The following is a 22137-nucleotide window of genomic DNA, read 5'->3' as shown; positions in this document are numbered from 1 at the left end:
TAATTTTCAGATTTTATAGGTTTTCGTTATTGCTTTATTAAGTATACATTGTATGAGATCTCTGTTTTATTCTGCAGTTTCAGCTGAGCTGCTCTCATAGCTGTTGACATGATGACTTGTTTGTCTGTATTCTCTTGCAGTTACACACATGATTGACTTATTTGTCTTGAGTTGTTCATCTTTCTGTCTCAAAGAAGTTGTAGTATGTTTAAAATGTGTTTCAATTGTGTACCGATTATTTTAATACTCACTAGCCTCATTAAATGCTACATTAATGAACATATTTGCTATATTTATAACTCAGGATCTAAATAACATCGACCAGTTTCCTGCCAAATGCTGTTTAGCAGTAGATGCTTACGTCAGTGCCATGCCCTTAGAAATGAAAGTTGTTTCAAAAATTCAACATTTAAGTGCAGTTTTTACTAAATCTCCCTATTCAGTCTATGTTTGTGAAACATGTTGTCAGTGCTTTCATTACTTTGGTGTTGTAACAAAGTTTGTACCAAATACTTGTGATGATGTAACAAAGCTTGTATCTGATACTACCTGTCAGTGTAGTGTATGCAAGCTGGAGACTAAGATCTTAATCCATTATTGCTCGTGGATCTCATAATATTTATACACTGATGGAAAAGAAATAGCAACACCAGGAAGGAGTTGCACAACATAAACGAAATGTGGTAGGTGCGTTTCTACTTCTGAAAGATGATGTCTATTCAAATTTCACTCTAGTCATATGAGAGTGGCACTAGTATCATCACTATTAGGATACAAATCAGTTTTGCTTTAAGTACTCACTATAGAAATGGTCATGAGCATTAGTTACCTTTGAGATTGGACATGGTGAGTTGCTGTTAGTCAAGAAAGCTTTTAAGGTGACAAAGATGCTATTATCAATACCTCCCTGAGTTTGAACAAGGTCATGTGATAGGGTTATGAAAAGCTGTATGTTCCTTCTGCAATACTGCAAAAATACTTGGCAGGAATAAAGCCACTGTTCATGATTTCTGGCAACAGTGGTCATGAGAATGTCCTGTCACAAAAAAGCTGGGCTCCGAATTGTCACAGGGCACAACCAGAAGGGAAGACTATCATGTTTGATGGATGGCTCTGGTGCTCCCATTGCATCTGCAGCAGCAGTTTGAGCGGCAGTTGGCACCACTGTAACACAATGAACTGTTACAAATAGGTTATTTCAAAGATGCCTCCAAGCCAGATGTCATGTAGAATGCATTCTACTGACCCCAAACAGCTGCTGTTTGCGACTTCAATGATGTCAAGTGAGAGCTCATTGGCAGGGTGGGGTCCCTTGTGTGCTCTGATGAAAGTTGGTACTACCTCATTACCTGTGATGGCCATGTATTGGTTAGGAGGAGACCAGTTAGGGGCCTGCATCCAACCAATCTGCGTGCTTAGACACACTGGACGTACACTTGGTGTTAGGATCTAGGGTACAATTTCGTATGACAGCAGGAGCACTCTCATGGTTATCCCACACATGATGACTGCAATATTGTATGTAAGTCTGATGATTTGACCCTGCTGTGCTGTCATTCAGGAACAGCATTCCAAGGTTTTTTCCTACAGGTTAACACACGCCCATGTACTGTTGTTGTAACACAACATGCTCTGCACAGTGTTGACAGGTTGCCTTGGCCTGCTCGATCACCAGATCTTCTCCAGTCAAGCACATACGGAACATCATTGGACGACAACTTAAGCGTCATCCACAAAGAGCGTTAACCGTCTCTGTATTGATCATCTGTGAAAGGCATAGAACTCCATCCCACAAACTGACATCCAGCACCTGTACAAAACAACAAATGCTTCCATTCAACATTCTAGCAGTTACACCAGTTATTAATGTACCTGTGTTTCACATTTGCAATGGTATCATGCACACACATTAACCTTTGATCTTACAATCTTAATTACTTAATTATGTTACCTAGACAAATGTATTATCAAAATTTTATTACTGTACATTAGTTGCTTTCTGTTGATGCATCCGTGTTATTGTCTACTAGTTTATACTTCCCAGCATTTGGTTCTTACTCCCATTTTGTTTGTACCATAATATTACTTTCTTAGTTAAGGTTGAAAATAATTGTTTCAATGTTAATATAAATCCTAATGATTTTATAACATTACATTTTTATTGGAAAAAAAGATATAGAAATGCGTCTTGGTTTCCTTGGAAGGCTGAGTGATCTACCCATGAATGGTCATCTTATGCAACAACAAGGAAGTCTCTCTGATCTCCACAGGGGAACGCATGCAGCTGGTGTCGGTAAGTGCTTTTTATAATATGCATGCTTATCGTAAGCTTAGCGCAGTAAGTAATGTATGTAATTATAGCAGTTAAAGTTTGTTATTTAATTTATCCTCCAAATTTCTCAAGATAAAAATAGGAATAAGAATAATTAAAGTTACTTAATAAATTACTGAGTAAATATCCTCTAAATCTCTCAATATAAAAATAGAAATAAGAATAAACAAAGCTACATAGTAAATTACTGATTAAATACTTAGTAAAATCAGTATTAGAAAGTCAGGAATTAGGCAATTTTGTCCTCTTTCCTTTAAGAGGTTATCATCATTGGACTGGTTCTAGTATTATTTTCTTTTTTTCTTGGTAAGGCAGTGAAAAAATCTCGTTTCTGTCATTACTCAAATACTGAATGTGTTACTAATTAACAGTGTCTCTACAGTATTATAATATTTCATTGACACTTTTCCACATACCAGAGACCCTTACTTGCAGCATCCTTGGAATACTATTTGTGTAATTTATACCACACTCTTCCCCATTTTGCTAAAAATTTTCCTGCTTCAGCAATGATTATGTACATGTAGCACACACTAGTGGAAATGTTCCTTACCTCACGTCCTTGTAGAATTTTGTTATGAAAACAAGGAACTTCACAGGTTCTAGAAAGATGAGTTGTGAGATCATGCAAAGTAGAGTGCCCAAAATTTTGAAGTAAATAAAAATATTTATCCGTAATACCTCTGAAGGGACATTTTTAACATTGGTATCTAATGATTTGTATATTGGATGTATTCTACTTTAGATGTCGAAAATCGTTGTTGAAAGACATTGTGTCATTTAATAAGAAAGGATGTTGTTTGCTTAGCTGCAATCTTGAGTCTCTTTTCATCAGAAAATTTCACTTTTTAAAATTAAATTACACTTGATATAGGCAAGCAAGATTTACTTTCCTGTTGTCAGATCAGTAACTTGTGGATTTTAAAGATTCTCTAACTTGTCATTCCTTAACCAAGAGAGGAACCAGGAAAAAGAAATGGTACTGTATACATGTAGATTTAGTTAAACAACATTTTGTTGGACCACAGGTAATAAAATTGATGAAAGATACAACTTTTGATACCTAATTCACAAATATCAAATTATCTGCTTAGCCATTTTTCAAAGGGCAATTATGAAGGTCATTTTGGACAACAGAAGCAGTGAAAACTATGTTTCCATTGTAAATTATCTGTTAGGCAGCTACAAGAACATGGAGTGTAAAATTTTGCTTAAAATTCACTTTTAACATTCTCACTTGAATTCTTTCCAGAACATTTTGGAGGTGCAAGCAGAAAGTGGTTTGAGAACTTTCACCAAGGTGTCTGTACAATAGAACAATGTTATAAAAGTGGTACCCTCTGATGATGAGTCTTGTAAGGAACAGTGATGAAATGATAGACAAAAGTATCATCATCACATTTTTTAAATACTAAAGGAGATTAAAGTTGAAAATGTGTAATGAATTAATTTAGATCTTCTATTGATCTCCTGTCCATAAATACAGATAAAATAGCATTGAGTTCTGAGTACTTGTTTCTTGTTTGTTTTAATTCTGTAAATATATGCAAGTACTGTCTTTGATTCCACTATGTACCTGAGAAATGTGACATGATACAGAAAAAATGATTATACCATTGAATTCAGCACCCCAAAATTAGTTGAATCCACCCATTTACAAACCAGATGCAGATAAAAGGTTTAAATTTGTTGACTAGTGTAACCTGCCATAATTGGTAAGGGCAAAAATGAGGACTGAACTTGCAGAATCTGCAGGTCAGATGTAATTGAATGATAGAGAACACAAGACAAGAGAAATGGGAATTACAGAGGAAGGAAGAAGAGTACAGTAGAAAAGGTAACTCTGAAAAGAATTGAAAGGATATATGTTGAAGTAAAATCAAAAGAAATAAGAACTAAGGTATATAGGGTTGGGAAGATGCCAAACAGGAAATATAGTTTGTCTCTGTTGAGCTTGGAAGTTCTGGTGTTGGGAAGAGGATTAAAAAAAAAAAATACAAGCCAAGCATTTCGAGGCACCTGTGCCTTCAAACATTGCCTTAAGTGAGCACCCAGAGGGGCAGGAGGCAACAAAATAAAACTCATGGACTGAAAGGACATATGACATTATTTAAGTGATTGCAAAATCAAGTGAAATTTTCAAAGAATTTGGCAGTTTGAGGCCACTTACTAGTGTGACATTGCACCCCTCTGGTCCAGATGCATGCTAGCTGAGGGAAGTTGGCTCACAACTGTTGTAACTGATCCTTGTTATCGTGGCCACTGGCACTGGGATGGAGTTGATGTCCCTAGTTGGTCCCATACATACTCCATCAGGCAGAGATCTGGAGATCCTACTGGCTACAGGAATATCTCAACATCACAAAGACAGTTCATAAAGGCACGTGTCATGGGGAACGAGCATTTTCATGTTGAAAAAGGGCACCAGTACACTGCCACTTGAGAGGTAACACATGATGTCCGTGATGTGCCATCAGTCACAACCATGCTTTACCTGAAGTCATATCCGATTGTTCCCCACACCATGATGCCAGGAGTCACACTGCTGTGCCTCCCGAAAATATTAGAAAGATGGGACCTCTCCCAGGTCGCTGCCATTTATGTTGCGTTGTTCATGGCAGCATACGCATGGGACAATAACTCCCTCATCCAGCTGCCACACACTGACTAATGGTGTGGGTTGAGACAGAAAGTTGAAGGGAACCAAATATTTATTCTTGGATGACAGGTGCAAATATGAAGGGGTTAAGATTTACTTGGTGCACAATAGGGTGCTGTGATCAGGCATGGTTGACCGAAACCTTGACAGCGATTATGCCTGCCATAATGCAGTCTGGTCACTGCCACATCCAAATTCCCCATAAATCTGGATATTGCATGATTCAGTCAGTCAGCCAAATGGAGACCCACAATCAGGCTCCTTTCAAGATGATAACACTATCCCACATGAGAGTACATGACATCTCCATGTCCTTCACAGTGACTACACTGCTGGCACCCCTTATAACCCCTATAGGACCTGGAAACAACGGTAAAAATACCTGACAATTTCTTCTGGGTGCTTTCTTTTTTTCTTCTCTCTCTCTCTCTCTCTCTCTCTCTCTCTCTCTCTCTCTCTCTCTCTCTCTTTAAAAAAAAAAGGCTGTGTACGTACTCTTCATGTTAATTGGTGGACCACAAGATTTGTCTTGCTCGTTACCCTGCCAAGATACCTTTTGCGTCAAGTCATAGCCATCGCCACCTTTTTCTTGCATCTAATTACTTTTGCTATCCAGACAGGGTTTTTAAAAATGGGAATAGATTACTGTGCGTTGTGTACTGTGCATTTGGTAATTCCCTGGCATTAGGATAATTAATCAAGCAGATGCCTCAGTCAATGTTTGCTGTTAGTAAGTCACGTAGTATCCATACTCATAGGGGAACTTGTCAGGTACACAGTTACTGTGCATAACCAAAGATATTTGTATGGATTGTAGCCTTTTATGTAAGGTTTGCAACACATTCACATCATGGTATAAGCTCGGACATAGGCTTCACTGGTAGTGGTTGCAGGCATTTTGGGAGATGGGATTCATCATTAGTACAATTAAAACAGAGAAATTAAACAATTATATTAATTATAGTTAAATACACTGTACTTACCAATATCATAGAAGGTGCTGGAAATGTTTTCCTCTTTCTTGAAGGCATAGTCCAAACTCATTAACATTTATTTGTGAACACCTTTTATTAATGTATCACGTATAATCATATGCAGATAATCGATTTTGCTCTCTTCAGTTCATCTATTGCTGTTCGGTTATTGTGATATACAAATGTTTTAGATGCACCCCAAAGGAAATAGTCAGGTGAAGACAGATCTGGTGGGCGCAGGGGCCAGAGACCTTTTGTAATTACTCTATCTCCAAAGATTTCATCTAAAAGTCAAAGTACTGGTGCCCCATATGAGCTGTAGTCTTGTGTTGCTGGAAAAGAGAATGATTGATGTCATTTTCATTCAACAGGGCAAGAAATGGATAAATTGTCTGGGAACCATAGACATTGGAAGTGATGGTAGTACCAAAAAAGATCAGCCTATAATTCGCGCACGTGTTATGGCAAATCACACTACGATTTCCTCTGCATGCAGTGGGGTTTCTCTTAAGGCATGTGGATTTTCTGATGACTGAATTTGTGAATTTTGGTAATTAGTCTAGCCAGGTAGGTGAAACCAAGTCCCATCAATGAAAAAGGCCTATCTAAAATACCAACTCCAAATCAGTTACCAAATTGCTGAAATAATGATTTCGTGGTCCGTACAATATAATCATTGCACTGCAGTAATATTATGCAGGTATATCCACAGTTATTTGGTTACTGTCTTAGCTGCTGTTGTACAAGAGACTTTACCCATGTGTGACTATTTCTTCACTGATTTTACTGGGCTCCACAATTTACCCTCTGTTGGAGTGTTGTCAAGCTTCTGTTCAGGGTTATTCCACGTCAAGGGGGCCAAAGGGTCCCCACTCGCCCATCTCAAAATCTAATGAAATTTGGTGTGAAGGTTCTATATGGGCTTTGATGCTTATATACCAAATTTCAGTCCAGTATTGTCAGTGGTTGAATTTTTAAGGGAATATAAAGAAAATTTAATCCTCTTCGCCTCACATACAAAGATACAAATGTGCCAAATTTACTAGGCTTTTTTAAAAGTTCCAGCCCTTATTTGGTCATTTCCTTTAATATACATAGACAACTTTTTGTGTTGAATCACACTGTGGCAGAAATTTGGGATTTAGCGCACCTAAATATAGATACAAGCCTCTAAAGTAGCTAAAAAATTTGACGTGCTATTCTGAGAGCCAAGGTTTGACCGTCCACTGCTACTTTTCATATGAACCTATCACAGCAAAACTTGAGAGGGTTATTCCTACCTATGATGTCTATGTACATATCAAATTTAACTAACATTGGATGCCTAGAAGAAAAGACATGCACCTGCAAAGTTGGCCAAAATTTTCTATGTGCAAATTATAAGGTATTTTGGGGGTCAATATCTCAAATGTGTCTTGTTTAATCCTCTTTTTCTTGCCACAGCTTGAAAGAGCATGCTTTAAGCTTTCAAAGCTATACTGTTTAATTTCTGGACCTTGCATACTGAGGAGTAAGAATACCTATTCAAAAGTATGGAAAATGGATTATTGGTAAATACAAAAAATTAATACAATTAGAAATTGTAAATCAAAAAATGTGTAATTATAGTGTCTTTTTAATAGTATTCATATTCTTGAGGGAAAAAGCCTTGTTTCAGAAAGCGATTAACATCCAGCGCACATTAGTCTGTCGATTATTTATATGACTTTGAAACGTATCCCTGTTGGTTTTTTAACATTTTTGAACATATTCTAAGTTGATTTCTGAATGAATCGTAAGTTGATTTGTGAATGCACGCATAGTTACATGATGTCTCTGTCAGGGGAATCCTCATCGCATGTAGAAACAAACTTTCCTTGAGACAAAAGGGGCTATACAAGCTGAGTGGAGTAAGGCTGAACAGATGAATGCCAACCACTGTGTGATTGTGTGGTTGATAGGGTTTGCAAATGATCAGCGTTGTTATAATTACTAGCGAAATCCATAGATTCAGCCTACTGGAGTGGAAATCAACAAATAACAGGTAAGAAAGATTATGTATTATCTTCTCGGTGTATCCAAGAAAAAGAAATATTGAGCGAAAACTTTTGGCCAGGTCGCTATACTAGTAAGGGCCAGTTGTACATTCCCTGGCTGGCAGCCACTTAAGTTCTATTCTGGAAGAAGCGCGGAAATGCGTTGTACGAACATGTAACAGCACCTAACCAGAGAATAGTCGCAGAATAACTAAACCGGTGATTGTGGCAGAGTTAGTGAAGTTAGCCGGCGATTAAGCTTTAACATTGGCAGGAATAGTTACAGCGTTAGTGATAATAAGACTGTTTGTTAGAATGAGGAAGGAGAAGAAATGGGGACATCACACAAATTATGGAACAATATGACGATTTGAAGTTTAAAATTTTCGTACTACTACTTTTCAATCTAATGCTTGAGAAACTGGAGTGTATGAATGAAGTGTGAAACTATTTCCTAACGTAAAGCTTTTTGCTTGTAGTTGTCGTAATAGGCATTTGATATTGGTACTTCATGAATTATACACTCCTGGAAATTGAAATAAGAACACCGTGAATTCATTGTCCCAGGAAAGGGAAACTTTATTGACACATTCCTGGGGTCAGATACATCACATGATCACATTGACAGAACCACAGGCACATAGACACAGGCAACAGAGCATGCACAATGTTGGCACTAGTACAGTGTATATCCACCTTTCGCAGCAATGCAGGCTGCTATTCTCCCATGGAGACGATCGTAGAGATGCTGGATGTAGTCCTGTGGAATGGCTTGCCATGCCATTTCCACCTGGCACCTCAGTTGGACCAGTGTTCGTGCTGGACGTGCAGACCGCGTGAGACGACGCTTCATCCAGTCCCAAACATGCTCAATGGGGGACAGATCCGGAGATCTTGCTGGCCAGGGTAGTTGACTTACACCTTCTAGAGCACGTTGGGTGGCACGGGATACATGCGGACGTGCATTGTCCTGTTGGAACAGCAAGTTCCCTTGCCTGTCTAGGAATAGTAGAACGATGGGTTCGATGACGGTTTCGATGTACCGTGCACTATTCAGTGTCCCCTCGACGATCACCAGAGGTGTACGGCCAGTGTCGGATGTAGGAGATCGCTCCCCACACCATGATGCCGGGTGTTGGCCCTGTGTGCCTCGGTCGTATGCAGTCCTGATTGTGGCGCTCACCTGCACAGCGCCAAACAAGCATACGACCATCATTGGCACCAAGGCAGAAGCGACTCTCATCGCTGAAGACGACGCGTCTCCATTCGTCCCTCCATTCACGCCTGTCGCGACACCACTGGAGGCGGGCTGCACGATGTTGGGGCGCGAGCAGAAGACGGCCTAACAGTGTGCGGGACCGTAGCCCAGCTTCATGGAGACGGTTGCGAATGGTCCTCGCCGATACCCCAGGAGCAACAGTGTCCCTAATTTGCTGGGAAGTGGCGGTGCGGTCCCCTACGGCACTGCCTAGGATCCTACGGTCTTGGCGTGCATCGCTGCGATCCGGTCCTAGGTCGACGGGCACGTGCACCTTCCGCCGACCACTGGTGACAACATCGATGTACTGTGGAGACCTCACGCCCCACGTGTTGAGCAATTCGGCGGTACGTCCACCCGGCCTCCCGCATGCCCACTATACGCCCTTGCTCAAAGTCCGTCAACTGCACATAAGGTTCACGTCCACGCTGTCGCGGCATGCTACCAGTGTTAAAGCCTGCGATGGAGCTCCGTATGCCACGGCAAACTGGCTGACACTGACGGCGGCGGTGCACAAATGCTGCGCAGCTAGCGCCATTCGACGGCCAACACCACAGTTCCTGGTGTGTCCACTGTGCCGTGCGTGTGATCATTGCTTGTACAGCCCTCTCGCAGTGTCCGGAGCAAGTGTGGTGGGTCTGACACACCGGTGTCAATGTGTTCTTTTTTCCATTTCCAGGAGTGTATTTTGTCGCTACAAAAAAGACTGTTTGTGCCAAAACAGTCTTGTTTATTTGGTGTGTATTACAATTTTTTGCAGTATTAGAAAGGCTTATTTTGTTTTACCTAACAGACAGTGACAAAATAGATGTAATCCGATCGGGAAACCACACCAGTCTTGGGTCGTCTTTGTATTACCAGCTTTTTCAGTGTTAGACAACGATATTTCGATTTTTCACGTAGCAAAACGTTTGACAAACTTTGATGAGGTAATAGATTCTTTAGTAGAAAGGAAAGCATACAATGTAAAGCTGTAGCAAGATTAGAGAGAAAAAATTCTAGGAGCTAAGGATTGAAGAAATGTGTATTGTCTTGCTTGTCTCATGTCTTTATTGGGTTTATGTAACCTATATTTAATATTATGTAGCACAAAGCAGCAAGTAGTTAGCTGATAGGGAGTAAAGAGTGCAAATTTTCTGAAGAGTTCTTTTTTTGGGGGGGGGGGGGGGGGGGGGAAGAGGGGCAGGATGTCAAACCGGCCAACTATAAGCAGGAGATGCACCACAGCACCACAGGACATTTTAATTTCCACTGTCCTTAATATGGTGTGATGGCATCCATTACAAAATACACATTTCAATTCCACAGAGCGAAATACAGTGACGTGCGACAGAAGAATGCTGTGAGAGGAGGCGACGCACTGCACTTTGGCACACTTACCACCAAATAACATGTCTTACATTTACTCGAACACATATGTTTTAAGCATCACACTCTTCAGAAAGATCTGCGCTACAAAATGAACATATTTTTTGAAATTCGATTTTTTTCTAATTATTGACGTCCTATCTCGAATGCTCGAGGGAGTGGCGGTGTATTGCCCAGGTTCGGAAATATAGATCCGAGGCTGATGGGCAGAGCAGCCTGAGTTACAATGAGGGAGTCGGTAGTCTCCACGTGACCCGTGTTTACATTTAGTGAATTTGCTGTTTCCTCTTCGTTTAGTGCTCGCATGTCAAATAAAAACAAAACAGATTTCTGTGGTCAAGAGCTATCAAGTGAATTAAAATACATTCACATAATTACGGAAGGCTGAAATGTGTTGCCGGCTGCGGTGGCCAAGCTGTTCTAGACGATTCATTCCGGAACCGTGCTGCTGCTACAGTCGCAGGTTCAAATCCTGTGTGTGATGTCCTTAGGTTAGTTAGGTTTAAATAGTTCTAAGTCTAGGGGACTGATGACCACAGAGCTATTTGAACCATTTTTTTTTAAATGTTTTATTAGTTGAAGATTTTATTTCCACCTTTCTGACAGTCAAGCATTAATTGCCTTGTAGAACAATGAAGTTATTTTTGTCGGTTAGCTGAAGAAATTTCCTGTTATTAATCTTTCCGCTGAGGCAGACAATATATTTGAAACGAAATGTTTAATTCCACACACTATTCGCTGCATTTCAGGTGCTCGTTTTCAACTTCTTGCACGTATAGCATTAAGCCATAATAAAGAACCAAACATGAGATAACACAGTACTGGTACTCCAAGAAAATTTACGTCCCAAAAACCACATTGAAAAGTATATCATCTGGTAGTGGCCTACTTCACTGGGAATCTAGACATAGGAATGTGCACTTTAAATATGCATTTTAAATGTGCACATTTTAGTATGGGTCACGAAATTCCGATCCTCTTGGAGTATCCTCTGATGTCTTGTTTCTTTTAGGACATAATGTAAGATCTTTTAATGTTTTACGCATACGAACATACGGGCTCCCTACGACATCGTACCTGTGCAAGCGTGGTGGCGCCTGTCATCTGATGCTCTCTGGAAACTGCAGAAATGAACCTATTTCTAACAGGTCGCGAGAAAATATTCCGAATGGTAGTTTGAAAAGCGTTACCATCAAAGTAAATTTCCTTTTACGGATGTTGAACTATGTGCGAGAATGTACGATGAATTTCTTAAATCGCAGAGAGTTGGACTCTCATTTAAAAATCAGATCTTTGATGATGAGCCATTTAGATGAATTTCGAGCCAGGAAGATCAGATATTTATGTCGTTATTAAAAATTTTACTGGCACATTTGTGTGATATATCTTAAATTGTAATACGTGCATAAAAGACCAACATTATGTGTGGAAGCTTCGCTTGTCTTGCAGCATATTAATTTCATAGACCAATATTATACGTGAAAGCTTTGTGTTTCTTGTAGCAACACTACGTACATTAATTTAAACCATTAACTTTTTCTGTTTGTGTCTTCGCACTACTTAACAGTGATGTTGCTATTGGCTGACTACATCACGTGTCCTAAGCTCTGAATACCCGCTGTCATCAACTGATGAGATCACGTGACATGAGCTATGACTGGCTTACAAAAGCGCATGGCAAACTTGATTTCAATGCTTTGGAAAGTAACATGCGGTGTTTGGTGAAATTCGAATTTATACTTTCGTAATATGAAAATACCCAGTGTACATGTTGCTGCACATTAAAGATCTTTCCAAAACGTGTTTTTTTCCGTGTGTTTAGTTTTCTAAAGTGCCAGAAAATACTACCTCCGAGTATAAAACTATAATCATTCAAAGGACTGATAAGTTATACAGTTCCAAGAGAAAATATAATGTCAGGGAAAAAGTATGTTTTCACCCAGGAGAAAGCGTGTTTTTAACTGAGAAATCTGGGAATTTTTTTTCCCTTGTCTGTGTATACACCTTGATTAAGCTCCACTATTAATTTTTTTTAGTATATAAATCAGTTTCAAGCATTAATTTAACATATGCCATAAAACAAGTATAATACACAACACAGCAAACTTGCAAAACAAAAACACTAGAGAGTCAGTTCCATTTTTGGTTAAATAGTTCTACAATTTTATCAAGGACAGATTGAGGAAAACTATTGCCTTCCTGATGATGCTGGTGATGGTGCTTCTAAAGTTATGAAAATATGTTGCTCAGGAATCCAGCAGGTGTCTTTAGCAGCTAGTCAGTGGAAGGAACGAGCAGAACCAGGTGGGTACATAAAGCTGATGAGGACATCTTCTTGTTCATGTGAAATATGCTATTAACTTTATTTGAAAGGCATGGACAGCAATGGTATAATCATGGAGACAGTCGCTGATCATACAAACGCTAATACCATGACATTCCTTGCCATCAAAATAGATAATAAATGGAAGTAGTGTGGTCTGACTATTCTTCCAATGAAATCCTTGTGCAGCATCGTCAACAACAAATGAATAATTCTGAGTAAAACACGCCAATATAATTGATTCATTTTCTTCAAGATTTATTAGTAGCTGCTTAAGGTATAAACTGTAGTGTTTTGTCACAAAGTGATGGCTTCTTAAACCGGTAATTTTCAAAATCAGAGTCTCCATGAAATCTTCAACAGTTCTTTGACAAAGTCTCCAATGTGTGTGTGTGTGTGTGTGTGTGTGTGTGTGTGTGTGTGCTTCAGGGTCATAGTTTTCAAAAGCATCTTCGAGAAAAGCCACTAGTTGTATTTTTCCTAGACATTCCTCACAACATTGCAGCACACAATCTTTTGATTCCAAACTGCATACATTTTTTTCCTCAAACCTTGTAGTCATCTTGGATGGATGTTTTTGAAGCCAACATTAATTTGACATTTTGATGAATTGCACATATGTATATTGAATGTGGTCCAGAAGCACCAACGTCAGTACACCATTTGAGCCTGAACTTATAAAATTTTGAGAAGCTCAGTTGATTTCCATATTGCTTACAATAAACAATGAACATTTCTTTCAATTTTTTCAAAGGAGCAGATGTTTTTGCGTGTGAATCTTTTTCCCATTTATTTTTATTGCAACACAATCCTTTTAGCCTGAGCATAAACAAGAAAACTCATCATCTCCAAGAAAAGTGAGAACCTTTTGTTTTACTTAATCGTTGAGCTTTTTCCCTTTTCGGTTTGCACAAGTTGTCAAAATCCCATCTCCTAACTTTAGTTTTCTAGACTTTCTCTCCATTGTATTCGAAACAGCAAATTCTTTAGCCACTTTTTCAGTAGTCCAGCTATTTGGGGCCAGTGTCAAAATTTGAACTTTACTGCAATTTCTTGAAACCTTGAGCTTAAGTTTTTCAATTAAGATATCCATATCTTTAAACTTTTGGCACTCTTCCATTAGTATTTGAGCAATATCTACTTGGCTCACACCAGTATCTGTGGCAATTACCTTAGTAATGCTAACTTGGGCTTTCAGAACTTTGTGCTTTACATATCCCATTGAATCCCTTTTGCTGATCCGCTGAACCTTTAATGGTGGCACTACAAGTGATGATAATGAAGTATTAGCAGTAAAGCAAGCATCAACGACACCCATGTCTTCAGTGGATAGTGATTCTTGCTTATCTAGTGGGATGATTTTTTTAGGCCTCTTCTTGTCTACATTTGGTACAAATTTTCTGACCAGATTTAAAAACATTAGTCAATAACTTCAACCTATCAGATATTGCAATGGTCATTGCTCTTAAAGCCTTCTTGATTACATGTTTTTCTTTACCAAATGGGTAGCAGCAAATCTTCTTCAGGAACTGAAATTTTGTCATCAACAAGGCATTATGGTAGGGACAAATTTGGGCACTTTCAGTAACATCAAGCCCAGATCTACATTGTAGAAGCTACTTGTCCATCAGTGACATTTCCTTAACTGATTGTAGTTGACTTTTGTCATAATAGGATGATGATGACTTGTGACAGTCAGCTCCATCTGATGCACCAAAGTAGCTGGGTAAAGGGGTCTTCTGGTTATTTTATACAATGGTTTATTGATCTATAACAATCAATTTTGAAAGCTTATGAATACCCAGGTTTGAAGCATAGAATATTCAGTCTTGTATGTATTAGGCCATCAAAACATATTATTTTAGTGGTTACCTTCAGTTACAACAATGATTATAGATTATTCAAACACTCAGTACTTAACACTAAGGTGGTACAATGTCAACACCAAAGATTACACCTCACAGAAGATGGACACAGTGAAAATAGGCAATAATGAAAGCAACAGTAGAAAGTGGTGTTTCAGCAATGTTCCACTGCTGTCTTAAAATACTACTGCTGCTTTATAATTTCAATGGAAACTGAGTGACGATGCATAGATGCACCACCATGCATTTTAAAGTTAAAACATTCTAAACAACATAGCATTCCATTATGATCATCTAGATTTTATGATCTTAAGAGCATTTTCAGAGGTTTTTTTATATTTATATTCTATACTGTAAAATAATGCAAAAATACTGGTTAGCACAGTTACATTCCCTAAACTGCAGGCAAGTCTTAAACTATTAAAAGAAACTATAATTACACATTTTTTGATTTACAATTTCTAATTGTATTAATTTTTTGTATTTACCAATAATCCATTTTCCCTACTTTTGAATAGGTATTCTTACTCCTCAATATGCAAGGTCCAGAAATTAAACAGTATAGCTTTGAAAGCTTAAAGCATGCTCTTTCAAGCTGTGGCAAGAAAAAGAGGATTAAACAAGACACATTTGAGATATTGCCCCCCCCCCCCCCCCCCCCGCCCCCCAAAATACCTCATAATTTGCACATAGAAAATTTTGGCCAACTTTGCAGGTGCATGTCTTCTCTTCTAGGCATCCAATGTTAGTTAAATTTGATATGTACATAGACATCATAGGTAGGAATAACCCTCTCAAGTTTTGCTATGACAGTTCATATGAAAAGTAGCAGTAGACGGTCAAACCTTGGCTCTCAGAATAGCACGTCGAATTTTTTAGCTACCTTAGAGGCTTGTATCTATATTTAGGTGTGGCTAAATCCCAAATGTTTGCCACAGTGTGATTTAACACAAAAAGTTGTCTATGTATATTAAAGGAAATGACCAAATGAGTGCTAGAACTTTTAATAAAGCCTAGCAAATTTGGCACATTTGCATCTTTGTATGTGAGGCGAAGAGGATTAAATTTTCTTTATAAGCCCTTAAAAATTCAACCACTGATGATACTGAATTGAAATATGGTATATAAGCATCAAAGACCATATAGAACCTTCACACCAAATTTCATTAGATTTTGAGATGGTCGAGTGGGGACACTTTTTAATATTGGACTCTTTGACATGGAATAACCCTTCTGTGAAGATTGTGGGCCTCCCACTTCATGGTGCATTATGAATGGAACATGTTTTCTGGAATTTGCATATTAAATCACATAGAGTGTCATGATGTGGACACCTCCAAGCAGGAAAACGCAATCTAAATTGCCACCTCACATGCTCCGTAAAGTTTCCTCCTGCACTGAAAACCTCTTCCACTAAAAATGCTCTCTGTGCAATAGTAAGCATTCTCACCAAAAATCAGCTTACACAATAACAGTACAGTAACACATCTAACAGCTGCAGCACACACACAACACTTTTGTAACCCACACTTACCACAGCATGTGTACGGAACATATGTAGGTGAGACTTGAGTATGCTACCAACCTTACGTGTCCTGCAAGGTGAGACACACAAAGCTCACTTGTACTTCTATGAATGTAGTGTATTGTAGCAGTAAAAGCAGCAGTCAGCATGGAGATTATGCTATGTGATGGTAGGAGATACTAACTTGCGGCTTTTTTGTAGTGGCCTTATCGAGGAGATCACTGACAGTGAAAGTAAATATATTTAAGTAATGTAAATTTGAGTTTTTACTACTGATTTTATGGGTATTATTGAAATGGAACCTCTGGGAATGTAGTTTTGATACAAAATTATTAAATTTTAGGCACATTATTGTGAACTTTTATAGTCATGTGCGTAGGTATCTGCAGGGATGGGGCTTCTTCATGAGAAATTGTACTTTCTTGCCTTGGAACTGGTTTCACCATTGTTTTGCAACTTTGGGGGATGTGATTCTTTACAGAGCATTGACAAAATAGAGTACCTGATGTAGACTGCACCGCTTCCTGTTACAACCCCAAACAAGCCACAGAAAGGGACAGTTGCAACACCCTGCACAGTGCAAACAATGCTGCAGTCTACCTGCCCATCTCTCTCTCTCTCTCTCTCTCTCTCTCTCTCTCTCTCTCTCTCTCTCTCTCTCTCTACCCCTTTCTCTCGTTCTTTCTCTCCCTCTTTCCCTTTCCCAGTTCCCCCAAGAACTGCCCTTTTGACCATTGTACACCCTAATCTTCACATTAGGTTTGCATTTGATCCGCTATGGCTTGTTGCCCTTTCCAGTCAGTTTTACAAAGTATGGCAATTATAGTAGTATATGGAGAACACGATCATGCCAGACCATAAGTAACAGTAGATGTAGACCAAAATGCAGAAGAAATATTAATTTTGAACTGGAAGAATGAAATAAATTGTAAAATATCAGAACTGAAAAGGTGTTTGGACCCTCTGAAACTCTATTGTTGTTAAAGTATATGAGATGCAACCTGCCACAACATCCAGCCAAAGGGTTATGAGTTGTGTACTCTACCATGGCTAAACAATAATGTGCCAAACAATAGATACAAGACCTATTTTGGTTCAGCCCTAGGCTTTCAGGGGCCAGTTTTACTGACCAATTTGATGGTTGTCTTCATGTTGTTGTTGTTGTTGTCTTCAGTCCTGAGACTGGTTTGATGCAGCTCTCCATGCTACTCTATCCTGTGCAAGCTTCTTCATCTCCCAGAACCCACTGCAACCCACATCCTTCTGAATCTGCTTAGTGTATTCCTCTCTTGGTCTCCCTCTACGATTTTTACCCTCCACACTGCCCTCCAATGCTAAATTTGTGATTCCTTGATGCCTCAGAACATGTCCTACTAACCGGTCCTTCCTTTTTGTCAAGTTGTGCCACAAACTCCTATCCTCCCCAATTCTATTCTACACCTCCTCATTAGTAATGTGATCTACCCATCTAATCTTCAGCATTCTTCTGTAGCAGCACATTTTGAAGCTTCTATTCTCTTCTTGTCCAAACTATTTATCGTCCATGTTTCACTTCCATACATGGCTACACTCCATACAGATACTTTCAGGGTCGACTTCCTGACACTTAAATCTATACTCGATGTTAACAAATTTCTCTTCTTCAGAAACGCTTTCCTTGCCATTGCCAGTCTACATTTTATATCCTCTCTACTTCGACCATCATCAGTTATTTTCCTCCCCAAGTAGCAAAACTCCTTTGCTACTTTAAGTGTCTCATTTCCTAATCTAATTCCCTCAGCATCACCTGACTTAATTCAACTACATTCCATTATCTTCGTTTTGCTTTTGTTGATGTTCATCATGTTTATCCTCCTTTCAAGACACTGTCCATTCCGTTCAACTGCTCTTCCAAGCCCTATGCCGTCTCTGACAGAATTACAATGTCATCGGCGAACCTCAAAGTTTTTACTTCGTCTCCATGAATTTTAATACCTACTCCAAATTTTTCTTTTGTTTCCTTTACTGCTTGCTCAGTATACAGATTGAATAACATCGGGGAGAGGCTGAAATCCTGTCTCACTCCTTTCGCAACCACTGCTTCCCTTTCATGCCCCTCGACTCTTATGACTGCCATCTGGTTTCTGTACAAATTGTAAATAGCCTTTCGCTCCCTGTATTTTACCCCTGCCACCTTTAGAATTTGAAAGAGAGTATTCCAGTCAACATTGTCAAAAGCTTTCTCTAAGTCTACAAATGCTAGAAACGTAGGCTTGCCTTTTCTTAATCTTTCTTCTAAGATAAGTCGTAAGGTCAGTATTGCCTCACGTGTTCCAACATTTCTACGGAATCCAAACTGATCCTCCCCTAGGTCCGCATCTACCAGTTTTTCCATTCGTCTGTAAAGAATTCGCGTTAGTATTTTGCAGCTGTGACTTATTAAACTGATAGTTCGGTAATTTTCACATCTGTCAACACCTGCTTCCTTTGGGATTGGAATTATTATATTCTTCTTGAAGTCTGAGGGTATTTCGCCTGTCTCATACATCTTGCTCACCAGCTGGTAGAGTTTTGTCATGACTGGCTCTCCCAAGGCCGTCAGTAGTTCTAATGGAATGTTGTCTACTTCGGGGGCCTTGTTTTGACTCAGGTCTTTCAGTGCTCTGTCAAACTCTTCACGCAGTATCGTATCTCCCATTTTGTCTTCATCTACATCCTCTTCCATTTCCATAATATTGTCCTCATGTACATCGCCCTTGTATAAACCTTCTATATACTCCTTCCACCTTTCTGCCTTCCCTTCTTTGCTTGGAACTGGGTTTCCATCTGAGCTCTTGATGTTCATACAAGTGGTTCTCTTATCTCTAAAGGTCTCTTTAATTTTCCTGTAGGCAGTATCTATCTTACCCCTAGTGAGATAAGCCTCTACATTCTTACATTTGTCCTCTAGCCATCCCTGCTTAGCCATTTTGCACTTCCTGTCGATCTCATTTTTGAGACGTTTGTATTCCTTTTTGCCTGCTTCATTTACTGCATTTTTATATTTTCTCCTTTCATCAATTAAACTCAATATTTCTTCTGTTACCCAAGGATTTCTAGCAGCCCTAGTCTTTTTACCTACTTTATCCTCTGCTGCCTTCACTAATTCATCCCTCAGAGCTACCCATTTTTCTTCTACTGTGTTTCTTTCCCCCATTCCTGTCAATTGTTCCCTTATACTCTCCTTGAAACTCTGTACAACCTCTGGTTCTTTCAGCTTATCCAGATCCCATGTCCTTAAATTCCCACATTTTTGCAGTTTCTTCAGTTTTAACCTACAGGTCATAACCAATAGATTGTGGTCAGAGTCCACATCTGCCCCTGGAAATGTCCTACAATTTAAAACCTGATTCCTAAATCTCTGTCTTACCATTATATAATCTATCTGATACCTTTTAGTATCTCCAGGATTCTTCCATGTATACAACCTTCTTTTATGATTCTTGAACCAAGTGTTAGCTATGATTAAGTTATGCTCTGTGCAAAATTCTACCAGACAGCTTCCTCTTTCATTTCGTAGCCCCAATCCACAATCACCTATTATGTTTCCTTCTCTCCCTTTTCCTACTGACGAATTCCAGTCACCCATGACTATTAAATTTTCGTCTCCCTTCACTACTTGAATAATTTCTTTTATCTCATCATACATTTCATCAATTTCTTCATCATCTGCAGAGCTAGTTGGCATATAAACTTGTACTACTGTAGTAGGCATGGGCTTTGTGTCTATCTTGGCCGTAATAATGCGTTCACTATGCTGTTTGTAGTAGCTTACCCGCACTCCTATTTTTTTTTATTCATTATTAAACCTACTCCTGCATTACCCCTATTTGATTTTGTATTTATAACCCTGTATTCACCTGACCAAAAGTATTGTTCCTCCTGCCACCGAACCTCACTAATTCCCACTATATCTAACTTTAACCTATCCATTTCCCTTTTTAAATTTTCTAACCTACCTGCCCGATTAAGGGATCTGACATTCCACGCTCCGATCCGTAGAACGCCAGTTTTCTTTCTCCTGATAACGACGTCCTCCTGAGTAGTCCCCGCCCGGAGATCCGAATGGGGGACTATTTTACCTCCGGAATATTTTATCCAAGAGGACACCATCATCATTTAATCATACAGTAAAGCAGCATGTCCTCGGGAAAAATTACGGCTGTAGTTTCCCCTTGCTTTGAGCCGTTCGCAGTACCAGCACAGCAAGGCCGTTTTGGTTAATGTTGCAAGGCCAGATCAGTCAATCATCCAGGCTGTTGCCCCTGCAACTACTGAAAAGGCTGCTGCCCCTCTTCAGGAACCACATGTTTGTCTGGCCTCTCAACACATACCCCTCCGTTGTGGTTGCACCTATGGTACGGCCATCTGTATCGCTGAGCCATGCAAGCCTCCCCACCAACGGCATTCTTATCCAAATTCATATTAATAATATAATGGATATACTAATGAAATATGTTTACCTTTAAGGTATAACAGTAACCTACCTTCTAAAAATATTGGCTAGATAACTATCAAACTTTTAATATATAACAAGCCTTGCATCCGTATCGAATTTATATCTCGGGGCACAACATGTTCTCTAACTCATCTTATCACTAATATCAAAAATGGCACATTTGCAATTAGGTGTTAGAGGCAGCTGCGTTATAGAGGTTACCACAGGTTGTAAAGGGATGGAGGATGCCATCAGACAAATTGAAACACTAATGGCCTTAATAATGCATAAAAATATCATATCTTGGCAAACATTTTTCAAATGAATGGCAGTAGTGGCAATGAAATCATAACATTTCGTTAGGGTTAGTGGTATAATAATGAAATGATCTGTCTTGCTAAGATATGTCAACAAAAAAGATAACATTTTTATTCTGCTCTGATATAAAATACAGTATATATTTTCTGTTCCAGAACCTCCAGCATCACAGCAAAGCCAGTTTGCGTGGCATCCATCTGGAGAAATTCATATGTCTGTTGGTCAGGGTAGTGTAGCAATGGACACACGAAATCATAATAAAGAGACTGAAGATGTGGAAGTGATGTCTACTGATTCGAGCAGCAGCTCATCAAGTGATTCTCAGTGATTGTTGTAATTTTTAATGCAATTGTCACAATTGTTTTCATAATGAGTATCATAGTATGCTTATTAATAAATCACTACTTATTTATATAATTTTGGTGCTTCAATTCCCAAAACTTGGTATTTTTATTTCAGTTTTGTTTCAATTGTTGGTGGTACAGGGAACAGAGGCATTTGTGAGTTAACTGCATACATTGCAATGACAGGAAACACACATCCGAAAAGAGGGCAAGCTCCATTCGGGCTATGCCCAGAAAGGATGTGTCATCACATGCATTTTCTGTATGTTTTGGCTGTGAATAGCTGGATGCAGCCCAAACAGATATTGCTCATCACATCTTTCATGTGACACCCAGTGTCAATGGAAAGTGCCTGTTTGCTTCCCGTTAAAATCAAAATTATTTTCAAAGCAGAATTTTATGTACTCATTCAGTAGAATGGTCTCCGATTAGTTTATTGTGGTATTTGTTTAACTGATATGCACGAGGCTCATTTTTAAACTAGGTACCAATAGTGCATCATGTCTGTGCATCCTGTCCCATGACGTCTGATCACGGTGCCACTCCTGGCCAGTTTCTCAGTACGCCACCATTACATTTCACGTCTCTGCCAGTGTTGGTTGTATGGTTATACTGGTTCATTTGTCACCATGTCAATCAGTAATCCTGGTGATTGTGAAGTGCTCTTGGTTCTTAAATGCAAAACAAGTCTGTCCTGCTG

General features: G+C 39.1%; 1 protein-coding gene across 1 annotated transcript in view; it reads left to right on the top strand.

Moving 5' to 3' along the window:
* Positions 1-21510, top strand: part of LOC126278355 (mediator of RNA polymerase II transcription subunit 4) — a 63572-nt gene extending 42062 nt beyond the window's left edge. The window contains exons 4-5 of the mRNA XM_049978415.1: positions 2174-2293; positions 21249-21510. Of these exons, the coding sequence (XP_049834372.1) occupies positions 2174-2293; positions 21249-21421 (293 nt within the window). The 3' untranslated portion in view covers positions 21422-21510. The remainder of the gene's footprint in view (positions 1-2173; positions 2294-21248) is intronic.
* Positions 21511-22137: the final 627 nt, after the last annotated feature.

This window comes from Schistocerca gregaria, chromosome 1, assembly GCF_023897955.1.
Source record: "Schistocerca gregaria isolate iqSchGreg1 chromosome 1, iqSchGreg1.2, whole genome shotgun sequence".
Classification (NCBI taxonomy): Eukaryota; Metazoa; Arthropoda; class Insecta; order Orthoptera; family Acrididae; genus Schistocerca; species Schistocerca gregaria.
This window is presented reverse-complemented; position numbering and strand designations above follow the sequence as displayed.